Source organism: Lissotriton helveticus, chromosome 6 (assembly GCF_964261635.1).
Source record: "Lissotriton helveticus chromosome 6, aLisHel1.1, whole genome shotgun sequence".
Classification (NCBI taxonomy): Eukaryota; Metazoa; Chordata; class Amphibia; order Caudata; family Salamandridae; genus Lissotriton; species Lissotriton helveticus.
The window spans coordinates 2,119,281,925-2,119,307,225 of NC_136067.1; the positions used below are offsets into that span (position 1 = coordinate 2,119,281,925).

Genomic DNA, 25,301 nt, shown 5'->3' on the forward strand with positions numbered 1-25,301 from the left:
AGATCTTGGCTGTCCCAGGTAAAGTCCTCTAGTTTGCTTAAGACATCCCCACTGTCCTTGAGATAGGAGGGCAGGTTTTTGACAAAAGGTTGGAGGTATCCATCCACGAACTCGGAGAGTCGTTCCGTGGGTCCACCATTCCCATATATTATTGGTCTCCCTGGTGGAAACCCACCTCCCCCCTTGTGGATCTTGGGGAGAATATATATACACGGAAAGCGAGAATCATCTATTCAAATCTAAAGAACCCAATACTAATGTCACCAATAAAGTAATTTCTAAAAATGAGGGCCTAAAAGAAAAAATTTACAGACTAGAGAAACTAAAAAAGCAGGAACTCGCCAAATGGTGGGACGGTGCGACCCTGCGAAAATACATAGAGAACAAAAAGGTGCCACGTGGCTTACGCATCTTAATCTTCCCTAATTATGAGGATTTAGAACAGGACCTGCTAGATGATTGGGAGGAAGGACTTTATGACGCCTCTTATCGCATGATGAGAATACTGATTGTTAATGCGGAAAGAAAGGTCAGTAAAATAAAAGAAGAAATATCTAAACTAGAAAAGGAAATCTCAGATATGAATTTAAAAGATGCCACGACAAAAAATTATGAGATTCTAAAGACAGAACTGGCTGCCTATCAAATTTATCTGAAAGAAAAGAAAATGAAAAAGATACAGAGGGATGAAAAGGATTATGCTAATGGCAGAATCTTTACCTTTTCAAAAAAATATGATGACGTAACCCCTAAGACTAATCAGAATGATAACTCTCATGCCAAGCCGATGAGTGTTTCCTCAAGTAGCACGTCCCTTTCCTCAGTTGATAGTGATCCCGGGGAGGGAACAAGTAAACAAACAGCGCCCACCTCCTCTGCTTCCTCTCATTTTTTAAGGGAAGTCCAAAGATACAGACTTGGCAACAAAAAGAAAAGCCAAAATTCAGAATCAGAAGGGGAGGGAAGAAACATAAAGCAAGGCGTCCAAACCAGGCAGCAGAGCAGGACAAACATGAAGAAATAACTGATGATGTAGAACCAAATGTAGCACAGAAATCATTAAGTATTGTTAATCTATCTGACAGAATACTGACTGAGAATGAGGAAACGTTGTTACTGAAGGGCTTGAATTTTTGTGTGTCCAACACTTGTAATTTTGTTGATTTACATGTTGATTTGTTCAAGTTTACAAGAAAACTAAGATTAAAGAAATACTTTGAACATCATAAAAGTGTGTTGAATGTTCCATCTAATCCATGTATTACTGAAATGTCAATTGCCGATCTAAATGTCACCCATCTAATTTCTACTCTGGATGAGGAAGACGAGTATGTAGACATTACTGAAACTGCTAGATCACTAGAAATAGTTGAGGATGTCTCTCAGGACAGTGGCCTAAGGGTACAGTCTAAGTTCCTACCACTTAGACCACAGGACACCTTCATTGATGAATTTCATGAAAAGGTAACTCAACTCAAGAAATTCACAAACTAGAGGATAAGCATATGTTTCATTCACACTGCAAACATGACAATAATATAACCAGAAAAGAGAGAGAGATATTGACTGGGTTGCGAGATGATCCCACAATAACTATACGGGAAGCAGACAAAGGAGGAAACATTGTCATTATGAATAGAACTGATTATCTTAAGGAAATAGACAGACAATTAAGACAAAAAGATTGCTATATTAAATTAAATGACAATCCAATTAAAAAAATTGAACAAAACATCAATGCTGCCTTGAGAGACTGGCATGAATCCTGCCTACTTTCAGATACAGAATATAAATATCTGCAAGCCCATGATTCTCGCTTTCCGTGTATATATATTCTCCCCAAGATCCACAAGGGGGGGGTGGGTTTCCACCAGGGAGACCAATAATATCTGGGAATGGTGGACCCACGGAACGACTCTCCGAGTTCGTGGATGGATACCTCCAACCTTTTGTCAAAAACCTGCCCTCCTATCTCAAGGACAGTGGGTATGTCTTAAGCAAACTAGAGGACTTTACCTGGGACAGCCAAGATCTTCTCTTCGTCACTTTAGACGTAGAGAGTCTATACACATGCATTAAAAGTGATTGTGGTATAGAGGCTGTGAGACACTTTTTGTACAAACGCAGTGCGACGAATCTGGAACATACTTTGATGCTGTTAGAAATGACACGCATGATTCTTGAAATGAATGCATTTCTCCATAATGGAGAGTGGTTCCTGCAGAAACAGGGTACGGCGATGGGATCCAGGTTTGCTCCGTCTTATGCAGGCCTTTTCATGGGCCTGTATGAGACGGAGCATGCCTGGGGGATCGGGTCGAAACCATGGAATGATAACATCATCTTCTATGGCAGATACATCGATGACATTCTGATGCTGTGGAATGGTGAAATAGCTGAATTGAGGGCATATCTTAATTATCTCAATGATAATCGGTTCAATGTAAAACTGACCATGAATTACTCCAGGGAATCTATTGACTTCTTGGATTTAAAATTATATTTTAATGGGAATAAAATCGAAAGCGACATCTTTAGCAAACCTACAGCATGCAACAGCATTCTACATGCTGATAGCGCACATCCTAAGGGAACTATAAATGCTATACCCTTTGGTGAGATGACTAGAGCCCGCCGCAACTGTAGTCAGGAAAGCAATTTCCAAAAACAGGTCAAGTTAATGAAAAATGCTTTCAAAGAGAGAGGATATAACGAAGACTGTTTGAATAAAGCTGAGACAAGAATCAAAACTGTAAATCGTAGCACTACTTTGAAGGGCAGTGCGAAGAAAGCTAAAAGAGAGAAAGAAAATGATGAAGTTTTGTTCATAACCCAATTCGATCTATATAGTAACCATGTTTATAACATTCTACAAAAAAATTGGCACCTAATTGCATCGGGTAACATGCCACCTGGAACACTATCATCTAAACCCAGAGTGGTACACAAAAGAGGAGAAAATTTAAAAAAGATGCTATGCCCCAGTTATGTCACGGAGGAGAAGACTGTAAGCAATGCCGCTTGGTTAACAACGAAACCAGCAGGTTTCTATGTCTGCGGGAACTGTACCGTTTGCCAATTCGGTTTGAATAAAAAGTTGAAATTTCAATACAATACTAAAAAAGAATATGAAATCAGGTCTTTCTCTAATTGCAATACCACCCACACGGTGTATGCTCTGGGATGTGCATGCAATAAAATCTACATAGGCAGCAGCATCAGATGCCTTAAAATAAGAGTTCAAGAACATATCAGGGCAATACGCAATATTGATGCCAGATACCCGGTAGCGACACATATACAAGAAAACCACCCCAATGAAAGAAATATCTGGTTCCATGTAATAGAACAGGTGCAGGCCCCAAAAAGAGGTGGAAACAGGGAATTGCTCCTAAGGAAAGCCGAAGCAGGCTGGATTTGTAGACTGAGGACAACTAGCCATGGCCTCAATACTAATACAGAAATGCATCATTTCCTTTAATTCAGGACACTTCTAATCTTTTCTCAGCAAATGTCCCTATTAGACACTTTCTTCTTTTCTGTATCACGGTTGTAATTCCAAAAACAACGTTTCTGATTAATGATTGTCTGCAAAATAGAAGTTCAAATTCGAAAAGGGTTTTTTTTTAAATTCCAATATTAGTATTTTCTTGGCATTGGAATCACCTTTATTAGAAATAATTTGCATCAGGGAAATTTTTTCTTACATTGTTTGATTTTTATAATAATTACTCCTAAATACTGTCTTTCCTTTATTAATTTTCCCCTCAAGTATGAGTTTCCGTATATTTATTATATGGGACTTGAAAATGCTTAAAATTATTATATGATATGATGACTGCAGTACATTGCACTATGGCGCCCTTATTAGAATCTATCCACAAACATATCCGCTAATATGGCATTTGATCTCACTTGTAAACTCCAGTGTATCTATATTAGGAGATGGCGCCAATGCCAAGCTTAAGAAATTGGGCTGATAGCACCGATAACCGCTAGCAGTACACATTAAAAGATGGCGCCCGTTGCACTTCCCATCTCTTGTGTAAATCCGAGGAATTGCACATTAAGAGATGGCGCCCAAGGTTGAGCTCCAAGAAATTGGGCTGACGGCATCAACAAACGCGAGTGCCGTCAAGACTTTAAAAGATGGCGCCTGCAAATCATGCTTTTTATCTAAATTCGATCCCAAACCAACATGGCGCTCAAATACGAGCTGCCGTGTTTATATCAAATAAAGGTATACATTTGTCAAGAAAATCCGGTATGTTTAAAGAAATGATCATATTACCCATAACATAATGACCCATGATAATAGACACAACAATAGTTTTTCTCCCCAATTTTTCAAAACTTTCATGATAAATGTGGTCGAGCGATACTGTAACTTATGAGACGACTCTTTAGTGTTATATTACCACTTTAATTCGTATTCAGCTCGACTTCAACTATATAGGTTTTAAAATGCTAAAACGAATAGGTTCTGTACTGATAAAGTCGGGACGCCCAAGATGGCGCACGCCGAAACTTGACTTACGCGATCATCTACCACCAACCCTACAACCCAAATAAGCTTCAGGTGCTAGTAGTTTTCCAATTTTAATCACTATATAAAGACACAATTTTCTCGGTGATTTAGACATCACACAAGAAGACGCCACGCGATGGAGCCGGCCTGATCTACATTCTCAAGTAAGTTGTAAGCCGCCAGTACAGCTCTCTCCAAAATCGGGATGATGCCCCACTGTGTTTATTTTTCGAGATAACATTGGGATTATTTTCACCAAACTTTGTTGCTTTGATCAAAACATTGGAGCCTTAACAGCACGCTCTTCAGGGGCTTTGCTGTTATACTGATGTGGGATGCGATGTTACAACATGGCGGCTCTTGCTCCCCACATAGTGATTTGAAGAGTAGTTTTCCTGGAATATACAACTCTCAAAAAGCATGGGACAGGGTAAAAAATGGGAGACAAATTTAGTTCCTCGAAGATATATCATGGATGTCATTAATAAAATTAACCATTAGACGCTGGGTATTGAACCTTTTACATATACTGACTAGAATGGTAATACATCTTGAAATAATGTAGGATCAGGACATGGGGTTTTCTCTTTGTTAGTAAAGATATGTTTAGATGCCTTGCAAAATGCTGGCAAGTATGATTTTTATGCCACACGTTAGCCTAGGCATCGTACTTAATGCAGCTGTAGATAAAAGCTCTTAGCACTTCTTTTTTCGTCTTTTTAGATTCTTGCTCTTGGGCTATCTGACCCTTACTGCACAAAACCTAACAAAATTGGATTGTCTCTTCACAAAATAAATGGTAGGCATTCGAATCAGAGGTAATACTCGTGAAATCATTAGTCACATAATATATGAAATGTTAATATGGCTTCAAATCTGATTTTAAATTAGAATCTTCTCCGGATGGAATTACAGTTACTTGACCTAAATTAAGAAGAGCTCACTCCAATTGGTAAGCCAACTCTATAGGTTTTACAATGCTAAACTGCCCCCATATAGACTCTTGATCCAACCCGGGTACACCCCTAGTGTCTCTAACCGTCCAGCATGTATTATACATGATATCTACCCACCAACAGCTTCTAGAATTATGAGGTTGATAGGCCCACCATCTCCCAGACTATTTAGGTTATGTAATTAAGCAAGTAGCAGAGTCTGATTGTATAATAATGTGTTTCTAATATGTGCTTTTGGTAAATTTGTAAATAGGTGTTAACATTGTGTAAATAAATGATATTTAAGTAATTGGAATTCAACAGGGTTTGGCACAAAATATATATATTTTTTACTAACTGCCACAAGATTGAGGTTGTGGTTCTTTTTAACGTGTTGTTAGTAATTGAGATGTGAAAAGTAATGTTTTGTATTACATTCCTTGTATATATTTTAATTGTGTGTATATGTGTATATATATTGTTTGTAGCCCTGAAGAAGTCCGTGGAGGATGAAACGCGTTGGCTACTGGATTGAAGAAATGAATAAAGATAAAAACTTCAAAAAACATCTGAAGACTCTGCTATTCAACTCACTTAATAATTTTATTTTTTTTTAAATTTTTGGCGAACCTTTATTGGTCGTTCAAACGAATACAGGCAGAGGCCTACAACCACCTGGCCGGCCACTAAATAAGTCACAAGTGTTGCAAGTCAATTATACATAAACAAGGCAGCACGATGTCAGGAGTCCTAACAGAGATACAGGATGTAACATGTGTTCAGGTGTGCTTGTAGACGATCAGGAGCAAAGAAGGTCCATTTTATAGTAACAAAGTAACAGGATCAATGCCGATCATACCTGGTCCTACCAGTAGCAAACATAGAGCGGAAGGTCAACAAGCAATGCAATCACAGCAGGGGTGACGGAGATGAAGTATAAAATCAGGATAAACATCAACACAATCACGTATCAGAGCAAGTCAGCGCCCCATCCCTCGAGCCGGATACATCGCAAGACCCCAGGAGACTGTAACACCATCACAGGAAAGAGAAAAAAAAAGGGCCATAGAACCAATGAGGAAACAAAAGAAATTAAAAAAAGAAAGAACCCCTTTCCCCACCCTCCACCCCGCACCCCTGCAGAAGGCCACGGCCTACCCCCCCCAGCAGTGTGCCTGTCGCCCTAAATAGGAACCCGAAATATAGCAAGAAGAGAAGTAATAAAGAAGGAGGAGGAGAAAAAATCACTATACGGGCTCCCAGCCGCCAACCCCCCCACCCCCGAGCCCCGGACTGTGCAACCTACACATAAGCAGGAAAGGAAATGGTAGAAAAGGAATCATGGAGGAAAGCCGTCGAACAGGCTCCCGGTCTCTCCCTCCTGCGAGCTATAGGCCCCCCCCGGTGGTCATCAATCTCGGGAATTATAGTCAATTAACCTATAATACTGCGGAACATAATTTACCACATGACGCTAGTCGTTACACTCGTTGTAATGCGTGTCCCACTTTGTCCTCGGCCAAACAAATACCAAAAAGCACTGAAACGTCCTCAGCCCTGGCCCGTGCGATCATTTGCACAGACAAAGGTCGGCTGGCCAGCCGCCATTTTAAGTGGTGTGGGAGACCAGGGTAGGCAGAACAATCCGTTGGTTTGCACATCAAAGCCGGCTGGAAATAGCAGTGAATATTCAAAGTCAGTACGGGGAAGTTCCATGCACGACCAAAAGTTCCCAATGCCTGTTGTCTGGCTCAGTAGTACAAAGTCCGGGAGATGAGGGGAGGCCACCCCATCAAGCCACAGCTGTAATGTCGGAAGCAGCATCTGAGGCCGAATCTCCACCCACGGTACAGGTCTATAATCACCGGACCCCTCCTCACCGGCAGCAATCAGCCCAGCAGCTATATTGTGGTCTCGGTCCTCCAGCAACACCATGGCCGCCGGAGCAAGTAATACATTCCGCTCGGGTGCAGGGTGTGGCTCAGTGCTCTGCACCCGAGAACAATCCCGTGCAGCACATCCCGCAGCGTGAGCCATGGCGTCCAATCTTCTCCCAAGGTCGTGGGCGGTGCAATCCAGGGCGACACGCAGGGCACCAAGAGCCTCCAAAACATCCCCGATCTCTGGCGTTGCCCCGTAGTCGTGAGCCGCAGCACTCCCCTTCACAGGTAGTTCCCCGGCAGGCTGCAATTCAGTAGAAAGGATGTCGTTCTCCTGAGCGTCCAGCCGGTCACCATCCCGCCGCCCCCAGAAACACGGTCGAGCCGTGACCAGAGGGGCGGCAGACTCCATGGCGTTACAGGCTTTAGCGTGGAAGCGGGCTCAACAAGCGCCAGGACTGTTACCTCCAAATAGAGCCCTCAGTGCCCCAGCATAGCACGCGTGATGCCCAAAATGTCGCCCACAATTACATCTGGAGAGAAAGAAATAATGTCCGAAAGGCACACGGGCAGGAAAAAGATGAAATATGGGCACCCGGGTCCACAGTGGTATGCAAGCCCCTCGACCCTCCAGATGCGCAGGATAGATGCGGCAAAGGCGATGAAATCAGTCGACTCGTTCGGGCAGGTCGACTCCTCCTCGCAGCAGATGGCCACTGTGGCTGCATCAGGGGCTGGCCGTCCCACTCACTCAAAGCCCCGGTTCCATGGCTGCTCGGGGCCGGGGACTGAGCGAGGACATTTCTCCGGTTCCACAGCTGATAGAGATCTCGGGATCACACCACCGGAGGCAGCATCGTTTCTCCGAAACAAAAACGTGTCACGGGTTCAGGATAGGTTGCAGGATGAGTGTACAGAACGGGAAGGTCGGCGGAGCTGAGAGCCTAGGCGGCCATTTCAGTCGCCAGCTCAGCTCCTCCCCCCCACTTAATAATTTTTGATTGTTGTGGAATGGTTATTAGTGTAACAGATCTCTAAAATACTGACGTGTGTGCTGGATCAATTGCTAAAAAATGTGTCTATGTCCTGTTCATAATGTACCTATGTACCATTAGTGCTGTGCCCATTTTCCATTAATACTAGTTCCATGCCCCATTAAGGCTGTGTCCATGTCCTATAAATGCTGTGCCCATATTGCAATTATTGCATGTCCCAATAACTCTATACCTGTGTCTCATTAGTGCTGGGCCTAAATCCTAATAATACTGTGCTCATGTCCTATTAATACTGTGCTCATGTCCTATTAATACTGTGCTCATGTCATATTAATACTATGTTCATGTTCTATTAATACTGTGCTCATGCCCTATTAATACTGTGCCCATGTCCCATTGCAGCTTATCATTTCTCCGGAACAGAAATCAGCCCATCTCGATGGCAGGAAAAGCCAGGCACCTGCTCTTCTTACATTTCAAAGAGCTGCAAAAGCAGGAATTGCAGCAATGCAGATCACTCCTGGAAAAGTACCCCCCGATAGAGGGGCACGCTGAGGTGTCCAGAAGACGGGGCAACAAGGCGTCATACATGGACCTCGCCGATCAGATGATCCGAGACTATGACGACGACGGAGCCCTGGAGATAGCAGTGACAATACTGGGTGAAGTGAAGCGAGGGGACCTCTCGGAGAGCCTTGTACAGGCATCCCAGGCATGTGAGTCACTGTGTGTACGGAGCGAGGGTTCCTGACGGAGAACCTCGTACAGGCATCCCAGGCATGTGAGTCACTGTGTGTACGAAGCGAGCGGACCTCTCAGCAAGCCTTGTACAGGCATCCCAGACATGTGAGTCACTGTGTGTATGGAGCGAGGATGTCTGTCCGAGAGCCTTGTACAGGCATCGCAGGCATGGGAGTCACTGTGTGTACGGAGCGAGGGTGCCTGTCCGAGAGCCTTGTACAGGCATCGCAGGCATGGGAGTCACTGTGTGTACGAAGCGACGGGGCCTGCTGGAGAGCCTGGCACAGGCATCGCAGGCATGTGAGTCACTGTGTGTACGAAGCGACGGGGCCTGCTGGAGAGCCTGGCACAGGCATCGCAGGCATGTGAGTCACTGTGTGTACGAAGCGATGGGGCCTGCTGGAGAGCCTGGCACAGGCATCGCAGGCATGTGAGTCACTGTGTGTATGGAGCGAGGGTTCCTGACGGAGAACCTCGTACAGGCATCCCAGGCATGTGAGTCACTGTGTGTACGAAGCGAGCGGACCTCTCAGCAAGCCTTGTACAGGCATCCCAGACATGTGAGTCACTGTGTGTATGGAGCGAGGGTGCCTGTCCGAGAGCCTTGTACAGGCATCGCAGGCATGGGAGTCACTGTGTGTACGGAGCGAGGGTGCCTGTCCGAGAGCCTTGTACAGGCATCACAGGCATGGGAGTCACTGTGTGTACGAAGCGACGGGGCCTGCTGGAGAGCCTGGCACAGGCATCGCAGGCATGTGAGTCACTGTGTGTACGAAGCGACGGGGCCTGCTGGAGAGCCTGGCACAGGCATCGCAGGCATGTGAGTCACTGTGTGTACCGAGTGAGGGTTCCTGCCGGAGAGACTTACAAAGGGAGTGATTGTTGCATTTTTAAGGCGGTAGGCACTGTGTCTATACAGAGCTCTTTGCGTGTTGTGCAGATCAGCGCTTACAATTCATCTGAGATATAGGTATATTTTCATGTATATACCGTCAACAGAGAAGCATGTATACCTTCCGGGTCACAGGCCAACATTCCCCCAGAATACTGTGGGCTTGATTCACAAAAGTAACTTACAGTTTTTGAAAGTTTACCACATTTTGATATTCACAAGCAGCACTTTTGCAGTAATTTACACTTTCGTAGTAAGTCTAGCACTATACATGGCCAACCACTGGTGCTGCAACACCCTCCCGTAGAAATGAGCGAGGCAAGGACCTACTACAGATTTGTAAGTTAGTACAAAAGTGCAGCTTCTGACTTGCACTCTGAGGGTACGTTTTGTAGTAATAAGTGTAGTTTGTGAATCAGGCCTGCACTGTTAAAATGCCCCAAGCTGCATGGATCTGTGCACCCCTCATGCCACTCATTGTGAGCGCAGTGGGAGGGCTCAAGGGGTGCACCTGCTCAGAGGTTGTGTTTGATATGGTGGTCACTAGTTCCAGTGGTTATAAGCCCTAACTGCAGCGTGCCACGTGTACCCTGCATGTCACAGTTTCCATTCCTACGAGATGGCTCCCTCCAAGCTGTGCAGGGACAGCAGGGGCCGTGCAGCGCCAGAGTCCGTACAACAAAGACATGAGTCATTTACTCCTAAGATGCCATCTAAGCCGGGCTCTAGCTGCCCCCACTGCCTGTGCCTGCTCTGCGGAGGCCACCCTGGATCAGGGGCCCTGTGTCCTAAATCTGCCTCGAGGAGTCCAGGTGCTCCAGCAGCGCAGTCTGCAGCCGTAGACAAACCCAGGGCACAAGTCATCATGTGCACTCCCTCCCCTCCACATAACATGTGCATTCGTGAGGCGTACGTATCACCCAGAGGTATCAAAGCGCTGAATAACAGATTTTTATTATTACTCAACTCAATAGTACTCATTTTATCGACCTCAGAAGGATGAAAGGCTGAGTGGACCATGAGGTCAAATATAGGCCCCTACAGTGGACGCGTTAGTCCCCAAGCCACAAGAAACGGCCTTTTCTGTGTTCTCACTTCCCCCTTGCTTGTGCATGTATTTGTATTTTGTAAGTCAATCAATCAATCAATCAATCAAGAAATTTGTATAGCGCGCTACTCACCCGGTGGGTCACAAGGCGCTTGGGGGAGGGTGGGGTCTGCTACTGCTCGAACAGCCAGGTCTTGAGTTGCTTCCTGAAGGAGAGGTGGTCTTGGGTCTGACGGAGTTGGATGGGAAGGGAGTTTCACGTCTTGGCTGCCAGGTAGGAGAAGGATCTTCCACCCATGGTGGCTCTTCGGATACGTGGGACGGTGGCGAGGGCGTGGCTGGTCGATCGTAACTGGCGGGTGGGAGTGTAGAAGGTCAGGTGGTTGTTGAGGTACCTGGGGCCCAGGTCGTGGAGAGCCTTGTGTATGTGAGTAAGTAGTCGGAACGTGATTCTCTTGTTGACGGGGAGCCAGTGCAGGTCTCTCAGGTGTCCGTAGATGTGGCTGTGTCGGGGGATGTCCAGGATGAGTCGTGCTGAGGCGTTCTGGATGCGTTGGAGTCTTTTCCGTAGTTTGGCTGTGGTTCCGGTGTAAAGAGTGTTTCCGTAGTCCAGTCGGCTGGTGACAAGTGCCTGGGTGACCGTCTTCCTGGTTTCGGTGGGGATCCATCGGAAGATCTTACGGAGCATGCGTAGGATGTTGAAGCATGAAGATGAGACGGCGTTGATTTGTCTTGTCATCGAGAGGGAGGAGTCCAGGATGAAGCCCAGGTTGCGTGCGTGGTCCGTTGGTTTGGGTGCGCTGCCTAGGGCAGGGGGCCACCAGGAGTCGTCCCAGGCAGAGGGTGATGATCCCAGTATGAGGACTTCCGTCTTGTCTGAGTTCAGTTTCAGGCGGCTGTTCATCATCCACTCGGCGACGTCTTTCATCCCTTTGTGTAGGTTGGTTCTGGCGGTGGCTGGGTCGTTGGTGAGGGAGAGGATCAGCTGGGTGTCGTCGGCGTAGGAGATGATGTTGAGGTTGTGTTGGCATGCGATGGCCGCGAGGGGGCTCATGTAGATGTTGAAGAGGGTGGGGCTGAGTGATGATCCTTGTGGTAAGCCGCAGATGACTTCGATGGCCTCGGATCTGAACGGGGGGAGGTGGACTCTCTGGGTTCTTCCTGCGAGGAACGAGATGATCCATTCTAGTGCCTTCTCTTGAATTCCATTACTACCAAATGGACATTTTGCAATCAAAAACTATTCTCAGATTCAAGCTAATTAATTTTCACCCTGTTTGTGCCTTTGTGGAACTTTTTATTGGTAACTTTTTAACATTTTTTTACTTGCATTTTATTTCTTTTTCAGATTTGGATCAGAGACGCTGTGAAAAAAGAGAACAAGGTAGGTTTATGTGCAAATGTCAAGTGAACGTCAGTTTGATATTCTACAATCCGATTGGTTTAAATGTAGGGCGGAGCCTCCCTCAAGCTGCGTGAAGCTACTGAGGGCACATCGCTGTACAAGGTGGCTGGGGTGGGGCATGGCCCACAGTAACAGCAGCTGCATAAAGGAGGGATTTGGGGGAATGAGTATACAATCACCCCCCCCCCCCTCAACTTTTTAAAATGTAAACCTTTCAGGAGAATTGTATAAACTGCTGTCTGCAGGACCGGATGTCAGTGTTGTTGTAGACATCTTGGGAGAGTGTGGGAGGGGTTACAGAAGCCTTCAGCCATGTTATGTTATTATAATTTATAACGCGCACAGCTACTCAAGAGTGTCCCGGCACGAAACCTAACAGGGGCAGAAGTTACTGGATCATTAGATAAAAAGCAAAGTTTTCAACTGTTTCCTGAAGAGTTTCGGATCGCATGAAGGTCCAGAGGAAGAGAATTCCAGGCCACTGCTGCCTTTTATGCCAGGGAGCTGCCACCAATTCTCGTAAGGCGAAAATGCGGAATGACTGCCAGAAGCTGCGTCGCTTCCTTAGGTATACAGAGGCAAGATCATACAGGGCTGAGTGAGCCAAAGGGAGAGCCTTAAATTTGACTTTCTCTGCCACCGGGAGCCAGTGGAGATCACGCAGATGTTGCTTTATACTGGATCTCCCCAGAATATTAACAAGAGACCTTGCTACAGCCTTCTGGACTACCTGCAGCCTCTTCGACAGATACCCTGGCAGACCGACATATAGGGCATTCCTGTAATCAATATCCGAAAGAATTAAGGTGCAAGTGACCATTTCCTTGGTTGCCCAAGGAAGGAAGGGAAGAAATTTCCTAAGTGTTTTAAAGGTGCCAAAGCACTGGCCAGCTAGCTTTTTTATTGGTGTGGAAAACTGAAGGTTTTCATCAAACCAAATTCCGAGGTTTTTAGTGGGCTGGCCCGCAGAATTGGGCAAAGGGCAATCAGCCGGCCAAAGTGATTCCCTAAACTGGGGAGGAAAAATCCCAAATAAAAGAATCACACTTGGCTGTGCGTAGAAGAGCCATTGAAACACAGCCGTAAGGCATGTCTTCGCTAGAAGAAGTGGATAAATAATTTTTTTCCCAGGTGAAGAGGAGCTGGGTATCATCAGCATTAGCGATGATCTTAGCACCCGACCCCTCTGCCAGCTGAATGAGCGGTGACATATATATTGAAAAATAGGGGGCTCAAAGTGGAGCCCTGAGGCACTCGTTGTCACACTTTGAGGGGCCGTCAAAGACGGGGGAAGCCAAACTTGCTGCGGTCTGTCCTCAAGAAATGATTTTAACCAATTCCACGCAGACCCACAAATTCCAACATCCGCGAGGCGGGCCAGTAACAAAGAATGAGGCACAGTGTTGAATGCAGCTGAACAACAAAATCAAAGGCGTCCTGCCACCTGCATCCAAACAGTCCCGGATAGCTTTGGAAATTTCACCAAGGGCCGTCTTCATGACGGCCAATCTGGCTTCAGATCACGCTGCAGCTCAGAGCCTTCTCCCTCACGCATCGTAGATGATGCCCTTGTGACCACAGATGGAGATGCGTCCTGCCTCCTTATATCGTAGGCGATGCCCTTTTGACCACAGATGGAGATACCTCCTGCCTCCTCATATTGCTGGATCTTTCAGCTGCGTTTGGCACAGCCGGCCATCCAACTCTCTGCCACTCTGTGGAGCCACACATGGGATTCACCAACAATGTTCCTTCCTGGTTCTCCTCCTACCCACTCAGTCTTCACCAGTCTGTTCACACGGGCATCTCAAGGTGTCAGACAATTGCCTTACCAGCGGTGTCCCCCAGGGTTCCAAACTGAATCCTGTCATATTCACCCTCTGCATTAAGGCAGTTTAACTCCAATAAACTCTAAATAGGGAAAGAGAGGCAGTGGCCATGGACGTTGGTGTGTTCACGGGGGTGAGGGCAGCAAGCAGGGAATCCTCCTCACTCTCAATGAATCAAAACATCAAAGGTGGTCTGGTACAAGCTCTCTCTTATTAAAAAGTGACACGGTATCTACAGAAAGATGTCAGCAGTGGCGGCTCCTGATCAGGGGCGCAGGGTTGCAGCCCTGCCTTCTGTGAGACACAACTCTCTGCCCCTTTCATCTACTGCTAAAGATTTAACGGAGCAGCATTCATGAAAAAGTTTCATGTTAAATGAACAGTGTCATTGCTCAGGTCAGCCCTCTCGACCTCCTCTCCAGGCTCCTGATGACCTGAGGATGGTGGGACGAGGCTTAAAGGGCTAAGGCATGGTACAGCTACAAAGTGGTGTTTCAAATACAGCCCTCTGTAGTTGGATGTCTGGATTCTGCAGGTCTGAGGAGCGTAGTTGAACTACAGTCTCCTCACACAGGCACAATCCGTTTTACTTAGCAGACCTACTGCGCATGTCTCTGGGAGCATTGTATATCTGACAAACGTTGACTGTCACGACACGGGTCAATTTGAGTGTTCCAGTGTCCAGCGCCAGATTCCTGTCCTGCTGCTGACATGGAGCCTTCAAGTTGTCATCTAAGGAAGCAGGGTAAGGGGGGAAAAATGATGTGTGCATGTGTGTGCCTATTTGTGGATGTGTCGGAGTTTTGTCCACTTCGCATAGAACATGGAGTTCCACAAAACTTTGCCTGGCCGCAAGGGAGTTTTTCCTCTTGCCCGGCTCGCCAATGTTAAGTTGGCGAGTGCGAGTGAGGAAAACCGTACCCTACACCACCTCCCAGAGAGATTTCTCATCGCGGGCAGTTGTGGCAGGTCGCTACCTCTGGCATTGAGAAACCGGCTGCTCGCGTGAGGAATCTGTTGTTCCAGCAGAACATCTACTTGAGCGGCAGAAAGAAGTGGCTTCCTCCTGCACTTCACTTGGTGCCGTTCGTGCTGATTTTACAGCGCAGAACAAACTCCTGCCGCTAAAAATCAGCGAAAGCGATGTCGCTCACCGCACTCGCTGCTTGCGGAACTCCACCGAGCGTGGCTGCGTTTTTTCGGCACTTTGCGGAGCTCCACTTAGCAGAACTCGGCCCACGCCTGGATTAAATTAGACTGTGTGTGTGTGTTTAATTGTGTCACTGATAACGAAAGTGAGTGGGAATCTGAGCGTGTATGAAAATGTGTAAGCTAGTGCGAGAGAGTGGGCGAAGAAGTGTGAGTGCATTATAAGGAGTGAGTGATTGGAGATTGAGGGAGGGTGTTGAAGCTCATTCAGTGTGCTGCTAAGAATGAGGCAGCAGGTACAGTTACACCAGAGCCCAGAGTCAAGGGTGAGTGTGTGCGTTTGTAAGTGAGAGTGAGAACCAGTAAGTATGAGTATGTTTGTGAGCAACTGTGAGTAGGAGTGACTATGAGTGAGGGAGTGAGTTACAGTGAGTGAGGGAGAAGAGAGTGCTTGTCAGAGTGAGAGAGTGTAAGCGAGTAAGAGTGTGTTTGTTTGCACGCTTATGATTGTGAATCTGCCGCTGCCCATCTCATACTGAGTCTAATTCTGGGCTCATGGCTGCATCCACAGTAACACGCTGCTGCTGGCAGGCTATAGGTAAGGGGCCCCCATGGCCACACGCAGGCCGTGACGTACTAGGAGTCATTATTGGCTGAGCCCCCTTGGAATAATGCTAGCGTTTGCAGACTGGGGGAACTTCTTGGCGTGGCGGCACACATGAGAAAATGCCTCAGCTGGGCCTGTGGAGGTAACTCTTGGCACACGGGAGGGCCCCCAAGGCAGGATGCAGACCCTGAAATACTGGAGACATACAGGACATCAAGGGGCACCTATGGGAAAATACTGAAGACATACTGGACATCAAGGGGCACCTATGGGAAAATACTGGAGACGTATTGGACATCAAGAGGCACCTATGGTAAAATACTGGAGACATAGAGGACATCAAGGAGCACCTATGGGAAAATACTGGAGATGTACTGGACATCAAGGGGCCCCTATGGGAAAATACTGGAGACATACTGGACATCATGGGGCGCCTATTGGAAAATACTGAAGACATACAGGACATCAAGGGGCACCTATGGGAAAATACTGGAGACATACTGGACATCAAGGGGCCCCTATGGGAACATACTGGAGACATAGAGGACATCAAGGGGCCCCTATGGGAAAATACTGGAGACATACTGGACATCAAGGGGCACCTATGGGAAAATACTGGAGACATAGAGGACATCAAGGGGCCCCTATGGGAAAATACTGGAGACATACTGGACATCAAGGGGCGCCTATGGGAAAATACTGGAGACATACTGGACATCAAGGGGTACCTATAGTAAAATACTGGAGACGTACTGGACATCAAGGGGTACCTATGGGAAAATACTGGAAACATACTGAACATCAAGGGGCACCTATGGGAAAATACTGGAGACATACAGGACATCAAGGGGCACCTATGGGAAAATACTGGAGACGTACTGGACATCAAGGTGTGGTATATAAATAAATAATACCGGATCTAGGTTTGACTAGGCATAGCAATAACAGATAGCTCAATAAATAAGAGTCAAGATTCGAGGTAGTAGGAGTTTGCAGGTTTATTACAGCATAAAGGACAGGAACAGGACAACCTGCATAGGAATAGGATGGCAGCTGCCTGGGGCAGGATCTGGGATGAGCGCGCTAGCATTTAATAACAATACACAAGTATATATAGTAAAACAGTTGCATTACAGTACATATGATAGGCGGAGCAGTGGGTGGAGCAAAGGGTGTGACGCGTAGCAGTCGCGAAAGATAAGGGTGAAAGTAGGTGTAACAGGGCGTATACATAGACATGTGATGCAAACGTAACAGAATATGTCATGAATGGGGCGGAAACATGGAGGGGGCTACCTAAGGAGCCGGGACCTCTAACCTGGTGGTGCGCGCAAGCTGGCAATGACGTGTTACTAGGAGAAGCTGGGGGCTACGAACTCTGTGCTAGGAGCAGAGACTGAGGTCTGGAGAGTCAGGGCGACATGTGCCTAAACAGTATCTAGTATCTGATGTTTAGAGAACATGTTGATATAATCCAAAAGTTATCGGGGTAAAGGCTAACAGACTCTAAGACTGGAGCATGCATTATTCTACATGTAGTGCGTGATGAAGAATATTAAATGATCATTAATACAGTATTTCTCTTACATGGAGACGTAGAGGCTAGACAATGACGGAAACTATTGATGCGATTCAGTAGCTTAGGAATGCAGAGAAGGAGGACTGGACTGATAACTAGAATCATAACATACTCTTGGCAGGCTCAGAGGCAGAGCCAGGCTGAACCGGGCACTGCGAGGCAGGAAGTAAGTGAAGGGTCAGGGATACAGGTGGGGGCCGTGTCGCTCCTCAGCGAGGGCTCAGGAGACAGGAGCTGAATCTGGTGTCCGGGCCCTTTTGAGGCCTAGAAACGGGGACTTTACAATGGAATAACGTGCACACTGAGAAACGTGGCAACGTAACTTTAAATAGGCCTGATATTCGTAGTATTCACGAGAACTGGAAACTGGCATACTAGAGATGGACACAACTATAATTGCGTCTTTAATCGAACATGGGGAATACATATGCATATTAATCATGCACACATAACATATGATGGAGGACGCGTTGGGACACAGAACATGGCAAAATTTACTTTTCCACATTCCCTCCTTGTCACTACGTTTCCATCAGGAAACATCAATATTCATGATGCCATCTATCATTTCATACAGCATCAATTGTTCGTCTCGAATTTTCTTGGAACGGGATTTAGAACGGGGCTTGGGACTAGGAATACAAGAGGTAGCACAAATGCCGCAAATCGCAGGGCCACATTGTATACAGAGGCAGCAACTGAATATGATCGCTACTGCAATACCTAGGAAGGACAAGACCTTCCATCCCCAGGCGGAAATTATATTCCAGAACCAACCGGACCATGTCCAGGTGCCTGGGTCTTGGTGTAACAGATGGGCAATTTTATGGAGTCTGGTTATAGCTGAATAAACAGACGGCGCGTTATTAGGAATGAAAATGCAGCAACTAGATCCGATGACTCTACATGCCCCGCCCCTATCGGCCAGTATGACGTCAAGGACGAGACGATTTTGGAGCACGACAAATCTCATAGCAGATTGCTCTTCAGTTAAATTACCTAGAGCAGAGGCAGTCTCATTTACTACAGCTTCAAGGGTTCTGGTTAACCTACGGATTAGCTTACTGTTCTGAACAGGTCCTATAAAGAAGAAGAAATCTTTATTAAAATCTGTATACTGTTCTAGAGCAGTTTCAGTATAATCAACAATGGGGGACTCGATCTCCCTTCTATGTCTAATGTGTACTAGATGTGTGTTTCTATGATAATCAGACGGGGCTAGGAAAACAGGTGGCAGTAGGAAGGCAATATAACAAGTTCCCTCCCAATCGAGGGGCAGACGAACATATGCGGTCTGACCACAAATAAAATAAGAATGACGTGAAGCTTTGAAAATAGATTTCCCACTGTCACTATACTTGACAATAGTAGTACAATCACTATGTCCTACATGTACGGAACCATAATTTCGGACACATAATTCGCCTTTGACTGGTAGTACTGAAATAGCAGGTAAGTCTGGAGTAGTATCAGACTGAACATTCAGGACCATAAAATTCGAAGAATAATTACCTAAGTTGTAAACTTCATTCTCTAGATCTAACCCTGTTCTGTGGGGAAGACCTTGCTTGTCTGGGAAACATGTGCTGTTAAGAAAAGACATATCTGTTGAGGATGACGTTAACGTGGACCATGCTCCACACGAACCATTATGTGAAAATGGATAAGGAAAGAGTGGCAGAACTCCCTTCGGTGTCTGGAAAGGGGGGAGCCGACCACACACCCAACAATTAGTGGCATTGCTGGTCTGGTGTGAATAATGTAACATGCGGATAAAGGAATTGTTACGCATAGCGAGGCGGTAAGAGAGTTCATGAGGAGGCAGATCACTAAACGTGTGCTCTACTGTAACATTAGAAGACTTATTTACATGAGAAACTGGAAAATACAGGTAAAATGCATAACTGGTGCAGGAAATCATAATGCTGAGAAATAAAACGAAACTTAGAAAAACGATACATCGGATTGAGTTTTGACTAACTCTCTCACTATGGGGGTCTATTTTATACATGTCAGAAACCGGTCTAACCGTTTCACCTAGGGGAGGACTTAGACAATCAAACTGGCTGACTTATTTTACTAGACCTTAGTTTTAATTTATACTCCTGTTGCGGAGTTTTCTCTAACAGGGAGGGTGCAGTATCATTGTCTTTTGCGGGACAGTCCTTAAGAATAGTACTTTGGCAGTCCTTTAAATGCTCGGAAATGTTCTTTGAAACGGGCTTCAATCCATAAAACTTTTTGATATGCGAAAGATGCACCCAGCCTTTTCTTCCCTCCAACTTCACGGCTGTACGGGTGGCCAGGAGGACCTGTCGGGGCTCCTTCCAGCGAGGCTCCAGCGGACTTGAACGATCAAAATTTCTCACTAAGACCATGGATCCGGGAACGATTTCATGCGGTGCCACCTCGGTATTGTCTGGAAATGCGGCGGCAACCTGTGAACGACAAGAGTTGAGGGCAGACATCAAGGAAGCTAGGTAATCTGTCAGCATATTACTTGAAACATCGGTAATACTTCGAGGTCTAGGAGTACCCCACATGTTAGGGGGGCGGCCGAAAACGACCTCATACGGGGACAGACCTGATCTGGAATGTGCGACCATGCGCATATAAAACAAAGCAACTGGCAGAGCTACTAGCCAGTCTACACCTTTCTCTTGACAAACTTTTGCAATTCGAATTTTCAGGGTCTGATTATGTCTCTCTACGAGACCAGCTGCTTCAGGATGGCGTACACAATGGAACTTCCACTGGTACCCTAACAAAAGGGACACGTGTTTCATTAGCTCGGATGAGAATGGCTGGCCGTTATCAGAATACACGACCCTAGGGAGTCCATAACGTGGGAAGAATTCACGAACCAACTGCTTGGCAGTGGTCGTGGCTGTGTAATCTGGAACTGGATATGCCTCCGTCCACCTGGACAAAGCACATACAACTACGAGGACATACTTGAAACCTCGACATCGCTCCATCTGAATGTAATCCATCTGGAGGACTTCAAAAGGGTGGTCAGGAGGCTGGAATCCACCTTGTTCCACCGGGACACTTTTACCTGGATTAAACTGGCAACATATCATACAGGTACGGACTTTCTGCTTGGCTGCAGCTCGTAAATGCTTGTTGAACCAAATGTTCTGGATACTGTCTAACATTGCTTTTTCCCCTAAATGTGCTGGACTATGTGCGGTATTGATAATGACTTGAACCATAGAGTCGGGGAGAAACCATGTGGCTCTACCCTTCGTTAACCATCCCTGATCTGTCTGGACCCCTCCTTGTTCGGACCATTTCTTGATTTCATCGGGAGTAGCATGTAACTGGATATCTATGACATCCTGAGTAGGGTCCTTAACTGTCATACATGTAGTCGGATCTGGAGTATGTGTCTGTGTCGGATTAACTGGAATGTCTGGAGTCTGTGCTGTAAGCTTGGCTGTGCGATCTGCTAGATCGTTACCCTGGGAAATAATGTCAGTAACTTTCGTATGTGCTTTGCATTTCATGATAGCAACAGAGCTTGAATAAGGAGACCATGCTGAATCTTGGTTCCATGAGAAGTCATGAAACCTCTCTCCTTCCAGAGCACTCCAAAGTCGTGTACGACTCCAAATGCGTAGCGTGAATCTGTGTAAACATTAACTTTGAGGTTCTTGGCGTGTATGCAGGCTTGAGTCAGAGCAACTAGCTCTGCTGCTTGAGCGGACAGAGTGTCAATACGGTGTGTCTCTATAACTTCGGTGTCAGTAGTCACTGCATACGCGGCTACTAGTTCACCTGTACTTGTTCTCATGCATGAACCATCCACATAAAGTGTCAGGTCGGGATCTGGTAATGGAATATCTGTCAGATCTTGTCTTGGCTTTGTCATGATGTTAACTACTTCCACACAGTCGTGTGTGGCAGGATTTGAATTAGCTGATGGTAACAGTGTAGCAGGATTTAGGACGTTGCAGCGTCTGATTTCTATGTGTGGCTGGAACAGTGTCAATTCATAACCTGTTAAACGTGCAATTGTCAAGTGCTGAGTTTGTGTTCGGTTTAAAAGAACTTCCACGGAGTGTGGAACTTGTACTGTCAGGGAGTGTCCTAATACTATGGAATCACTTTGTCTGATAGCTAGTGCTGTGGCTGCAACTGACTTGAGGCACGCAGGCAGAGCCTGGGCTACAGGATCTAATGTGCTCGAAAAATAAGCACAAGGCTTGTATTGTCCTGCTTGATCTTGTGTGAGAACAGATAATGCTGTACCTTCACGTTCAGTGACGAAAAGTGTAAAAGGCTTACTGTAGTTCGGTGTAGCTAGAACTGGAGCTTGGCATAGGGCTTTCTTTAACTCATTGAAACTAAGTGTATGTTCAGATGTCCAAGGGAGGACAGTCGATACGGCTGCCTCCTGTGTCGTTAACTGTATCAGTGGTTTAGCTAGAAATGCATACTGAGGAATCCATTGTCTGCAATAAGAAGTGAGGCCGATAAAAGCACGTACCTCCTTCTGGGTCTTGGGCTGAGGAAGACTCGCTATTAACTGGATACGGTCTGGTGCCAACTGCCTACCCCACTTGGACAGTAAGTGGCCTAAATAGATCACTTGCTGGACACAGAATTGAAGCTTAGAAGGGGACACCTTGTGCCCCATCTCGGCAAGAAAATACAAGACTGTAAGTGAGGCTTGCTCGCAGGCACGTTCAGAACGGGCTGTGATCAGTAGATCATCGACATATTGGAGCAGGGCAGTGTCAGTTGGCATGTGAATGTTGTCTAGTTGTCTCTTGAGTGCTTGACTGTAAATACTAGGACTTTCTGTGAAACCTTGAGGAGCGCGTGTGAACATATAGCTCCTTCCATTTAAACAAAATCCGAAAAGAAACTGGCTGTCTGGATGAATGGGGACACTGAAAAACGCGTTCTTGAGGTCTATGACTGTAAAAAATGAGGCTTCGGAATCAATGGCTGTCAATAGGGAAGAGATATCTGGGACAACTGGATACTGAGGAATAATACATTTATTGAGTTCTCGAAGGTCAATCACTAATCGATATACTGGAGGTGCATTTGGATCAGTACGTTTCATGACTGGAATGATCGGAGAATTACATACATTGGAGTCAGTTTCTACAATTACTCCCTGAGCCATGAGCTCGTCAATAATTTTGGATAAGGCTGCTACAGCCTCAGGTGGCAATCTATACTGTCTGATTCGTGGTAACACTACACCTGGCTTGAGAGTCACACGATGGGGTGTGATTTGCATATAGCCTACATCAGTTGGACCTTGCGCCCATAGATGCTGCGGAACATTAGACAATCTTGGATCAAAATCTCGTAATACATAGTGACCCTTGAAGTCACGAAGAAACAATCGTATTCCCTCTGGGGAACAGCATATAACTGCACCTAACTCTTTCAGTGTTTTAATGCCTAATAGATTTTCTGGACATGACTTAGTAAGTAACAGATCAGTAGTGCGGGACAATGGACCTACTTCTAGAGTAACTGGCTTTGAAATTTCATTTACGATAGGTTTTCCTGAAAATCCAAGGGAAACATTTCTAGAGCCTGAGAGCGGAGCCCCTGGAACTTCGGCGTGACTGATGGTGGTCCTACTTGCCCCTGTATCAATCAGAAACTTTCTATCTTTCCCTAATACTTGACTATGAACATAGGGACCTTCTTGATCTACAGGTATCTCGATGAGAGGCAAGCCTACCTCCCTCTCTAGGCTGTTTCATGAATACGGTTGATACTCTGGATACTCTGACTGAGCATACTGGTACATCTGCTGTGTAACATGCTGTGTTGCAGCGATGGGCTGCGGTACAGTAACCGTCTGTGGTGCATTCTGTGGCTGAGGAGTCTGTGTAACTTGTTCTTGTCTAGGCGGACGTGGTCTTTCTTTAGTTTTACCGGTAGCTATGTTGTGTTTCAGAACTGCACACTCGTTTATAAAATGACCTGGCTGTTTACAATAATTGCAGTTTCCTTTAACGGGAGCTGCAGGATGACTGGCTTGATTCGGACCCCTCTTCTGACTGTCTTGAGGAACAGATTGTGCAACTAGTACTTTCATTTTCGTGTCTTTCATACGTTTTCTTTCATGTTCTTGTTCTTCTCTGATTCTATTCTGGTGGTATTGGAGCATCTGTAACATCTGGGACGGAGTACTAGCTTGCCAGGTACTTTCGACTTTCAAAACTCGGTTCTTAACCTGTGGACTTGAATTCTCGACTAATTTAGTAACAAAAAGATGAGGGTATGACTCGCTACTTGTCTTGAGGCCACTGTTTATGGTAAAACATTTTTCAAATCTAGAGTAAAAATCGCTAGTATCTTCATCTTGTTTCTGTTTACAGGCTGAGATTGCATCCCAGTCTTCCTTTTTAGTTGTTAATAATCTGGGTAAGACTTGAATCAATAATTCAGGTAATTCTTTACATTTCTCTCCAAGACCGGTACCTGGTACTCGTGCCTTATCTTCAGCTTCTAGAACTGCCCAATCAATCTTTTTCTCTCCCACCTCCCATTCTTTTTCTTTGAGTTTCTCATATACCCCTGCGGGCAACAGGACTTTTAACATTTTAATAATATCTGGATACGTGTATTCTCCCATACGGAGCATGTCTTTTAATTCTCGGTGGAACCCTGCTGGATCTTTATCATGACAGGGAATTAATTTTTTCATCTCTAAGAGTTCCATCTTTGTGATCGGGGTGTAAACAAACACTCGTTGCATTTCACCACCCTCTGTCTTAACTGGATGCACTTCTCGTAACGGATTCTGTCTGTCTATGTAAAAGGGTTTACTTTCTGGGGGTGAGACATGAACAAAATGCGGGTTCAAAAACGTTCTATATTTGTGGCGCTGTTCTAGAATGACACTAATTAAATCGGTACCTAAACCTTTCCATTTATACTGGAGTAACTCGTTCAGGACATCGTGTAACGGACCTGGATCAGAATGTTGACCCTCGTACAAAGTAATGAGGTGCTGGATCATATACATACCCACCAGTCGTTGCTCGGCTGGGGGCAGTTTCAGAAACATTTGTGCCACTATTTCATCTGGAAAAGTGGTAGAATCAGTAATCCATCGGACCGCTGATCGGACTAGTTCTTGTTCATGCATAGTACTTAATTCGCTATAACCGATTCGTGATTTCAGAATGTGATCGGTAGCTTGAAATACTTGTTCTAGAGAACCTTGTTCTGGTGTTGGACGATGGAAAGTTGACTTGTGTTCTAGGCGTAAATGGCGATCTGGAAATCTAGATTTTCCTACATACGCTATTCTGGCGGGATTTTCGTCCTCTACCTCTTCCGTAGGAGAGTCACTCTCTTTCTCGCTTACTTGTGCTGCCTTACGTTGATCATGTAACCTTATTATTTCCTTACGAATTTTCTTGTACATACTCTCTATACTACTGATAGTCTTGTGCTTACCCTCGGCTATATTATCACTCCACCTTATCAGGGTTCTCATTTCGACTTGATCTTTGGTCGGATAATCTTGTTCCCTTATTAGACAATTGATCAGAAACTTTAATATCATGAGCTGGATCTCAACTTTCCTTTGAGACATGACGTCACTAATACTTTCTGGATCATCCCCTGTACGGATGAAACGGTATATTCTGTCTAGATCTTCCTTCATATTCGGTAAAGTGACCAAGTACTCGGACACCTGCCTAACACGCACGGAAAATATAACCA

At 45.7% G+C, this 25,301-nt stretch overlaps 1 protein-coding gene across 7 annotated transcripts in view; it reads left to right on the forward strand.

Annotated features, from left to right (window-relative positions):
• Positions 1-25,301, forward strand: part of LOC144764093 (NACHT, LRR and PYD domains-containing protein 12-like) — a 324,393-nt gene that overhangs the window by 34,043 nt on the left and 265,049 nt on the right. For 5 of the 7 annotated variants that reach the window (XM_078650252.1, XM_078650255.1, XM_078650253.1 and 2 more), the window contains exons 2-3: positions 8,741-9,054; positions 12,368-12,403. In XM_078650252.1, coding sequence (XP_078506378.1) covers positions 8,778-9,054; positions 12,368-12,403 — 313 coding nt within the window. In that variant the 5' untranslated portion in view covers positions 8,741-8,777. Of the gene's footprint in view, positions 1-8,740; positions 9,055-9,561; positions 9,575-12,367; positions 12,404-25,301 lie in introns of those variants that run through there. The other 2 variants (XM_078650257.1, XM_078650258.1) reach the window with 2 other exon arrangements.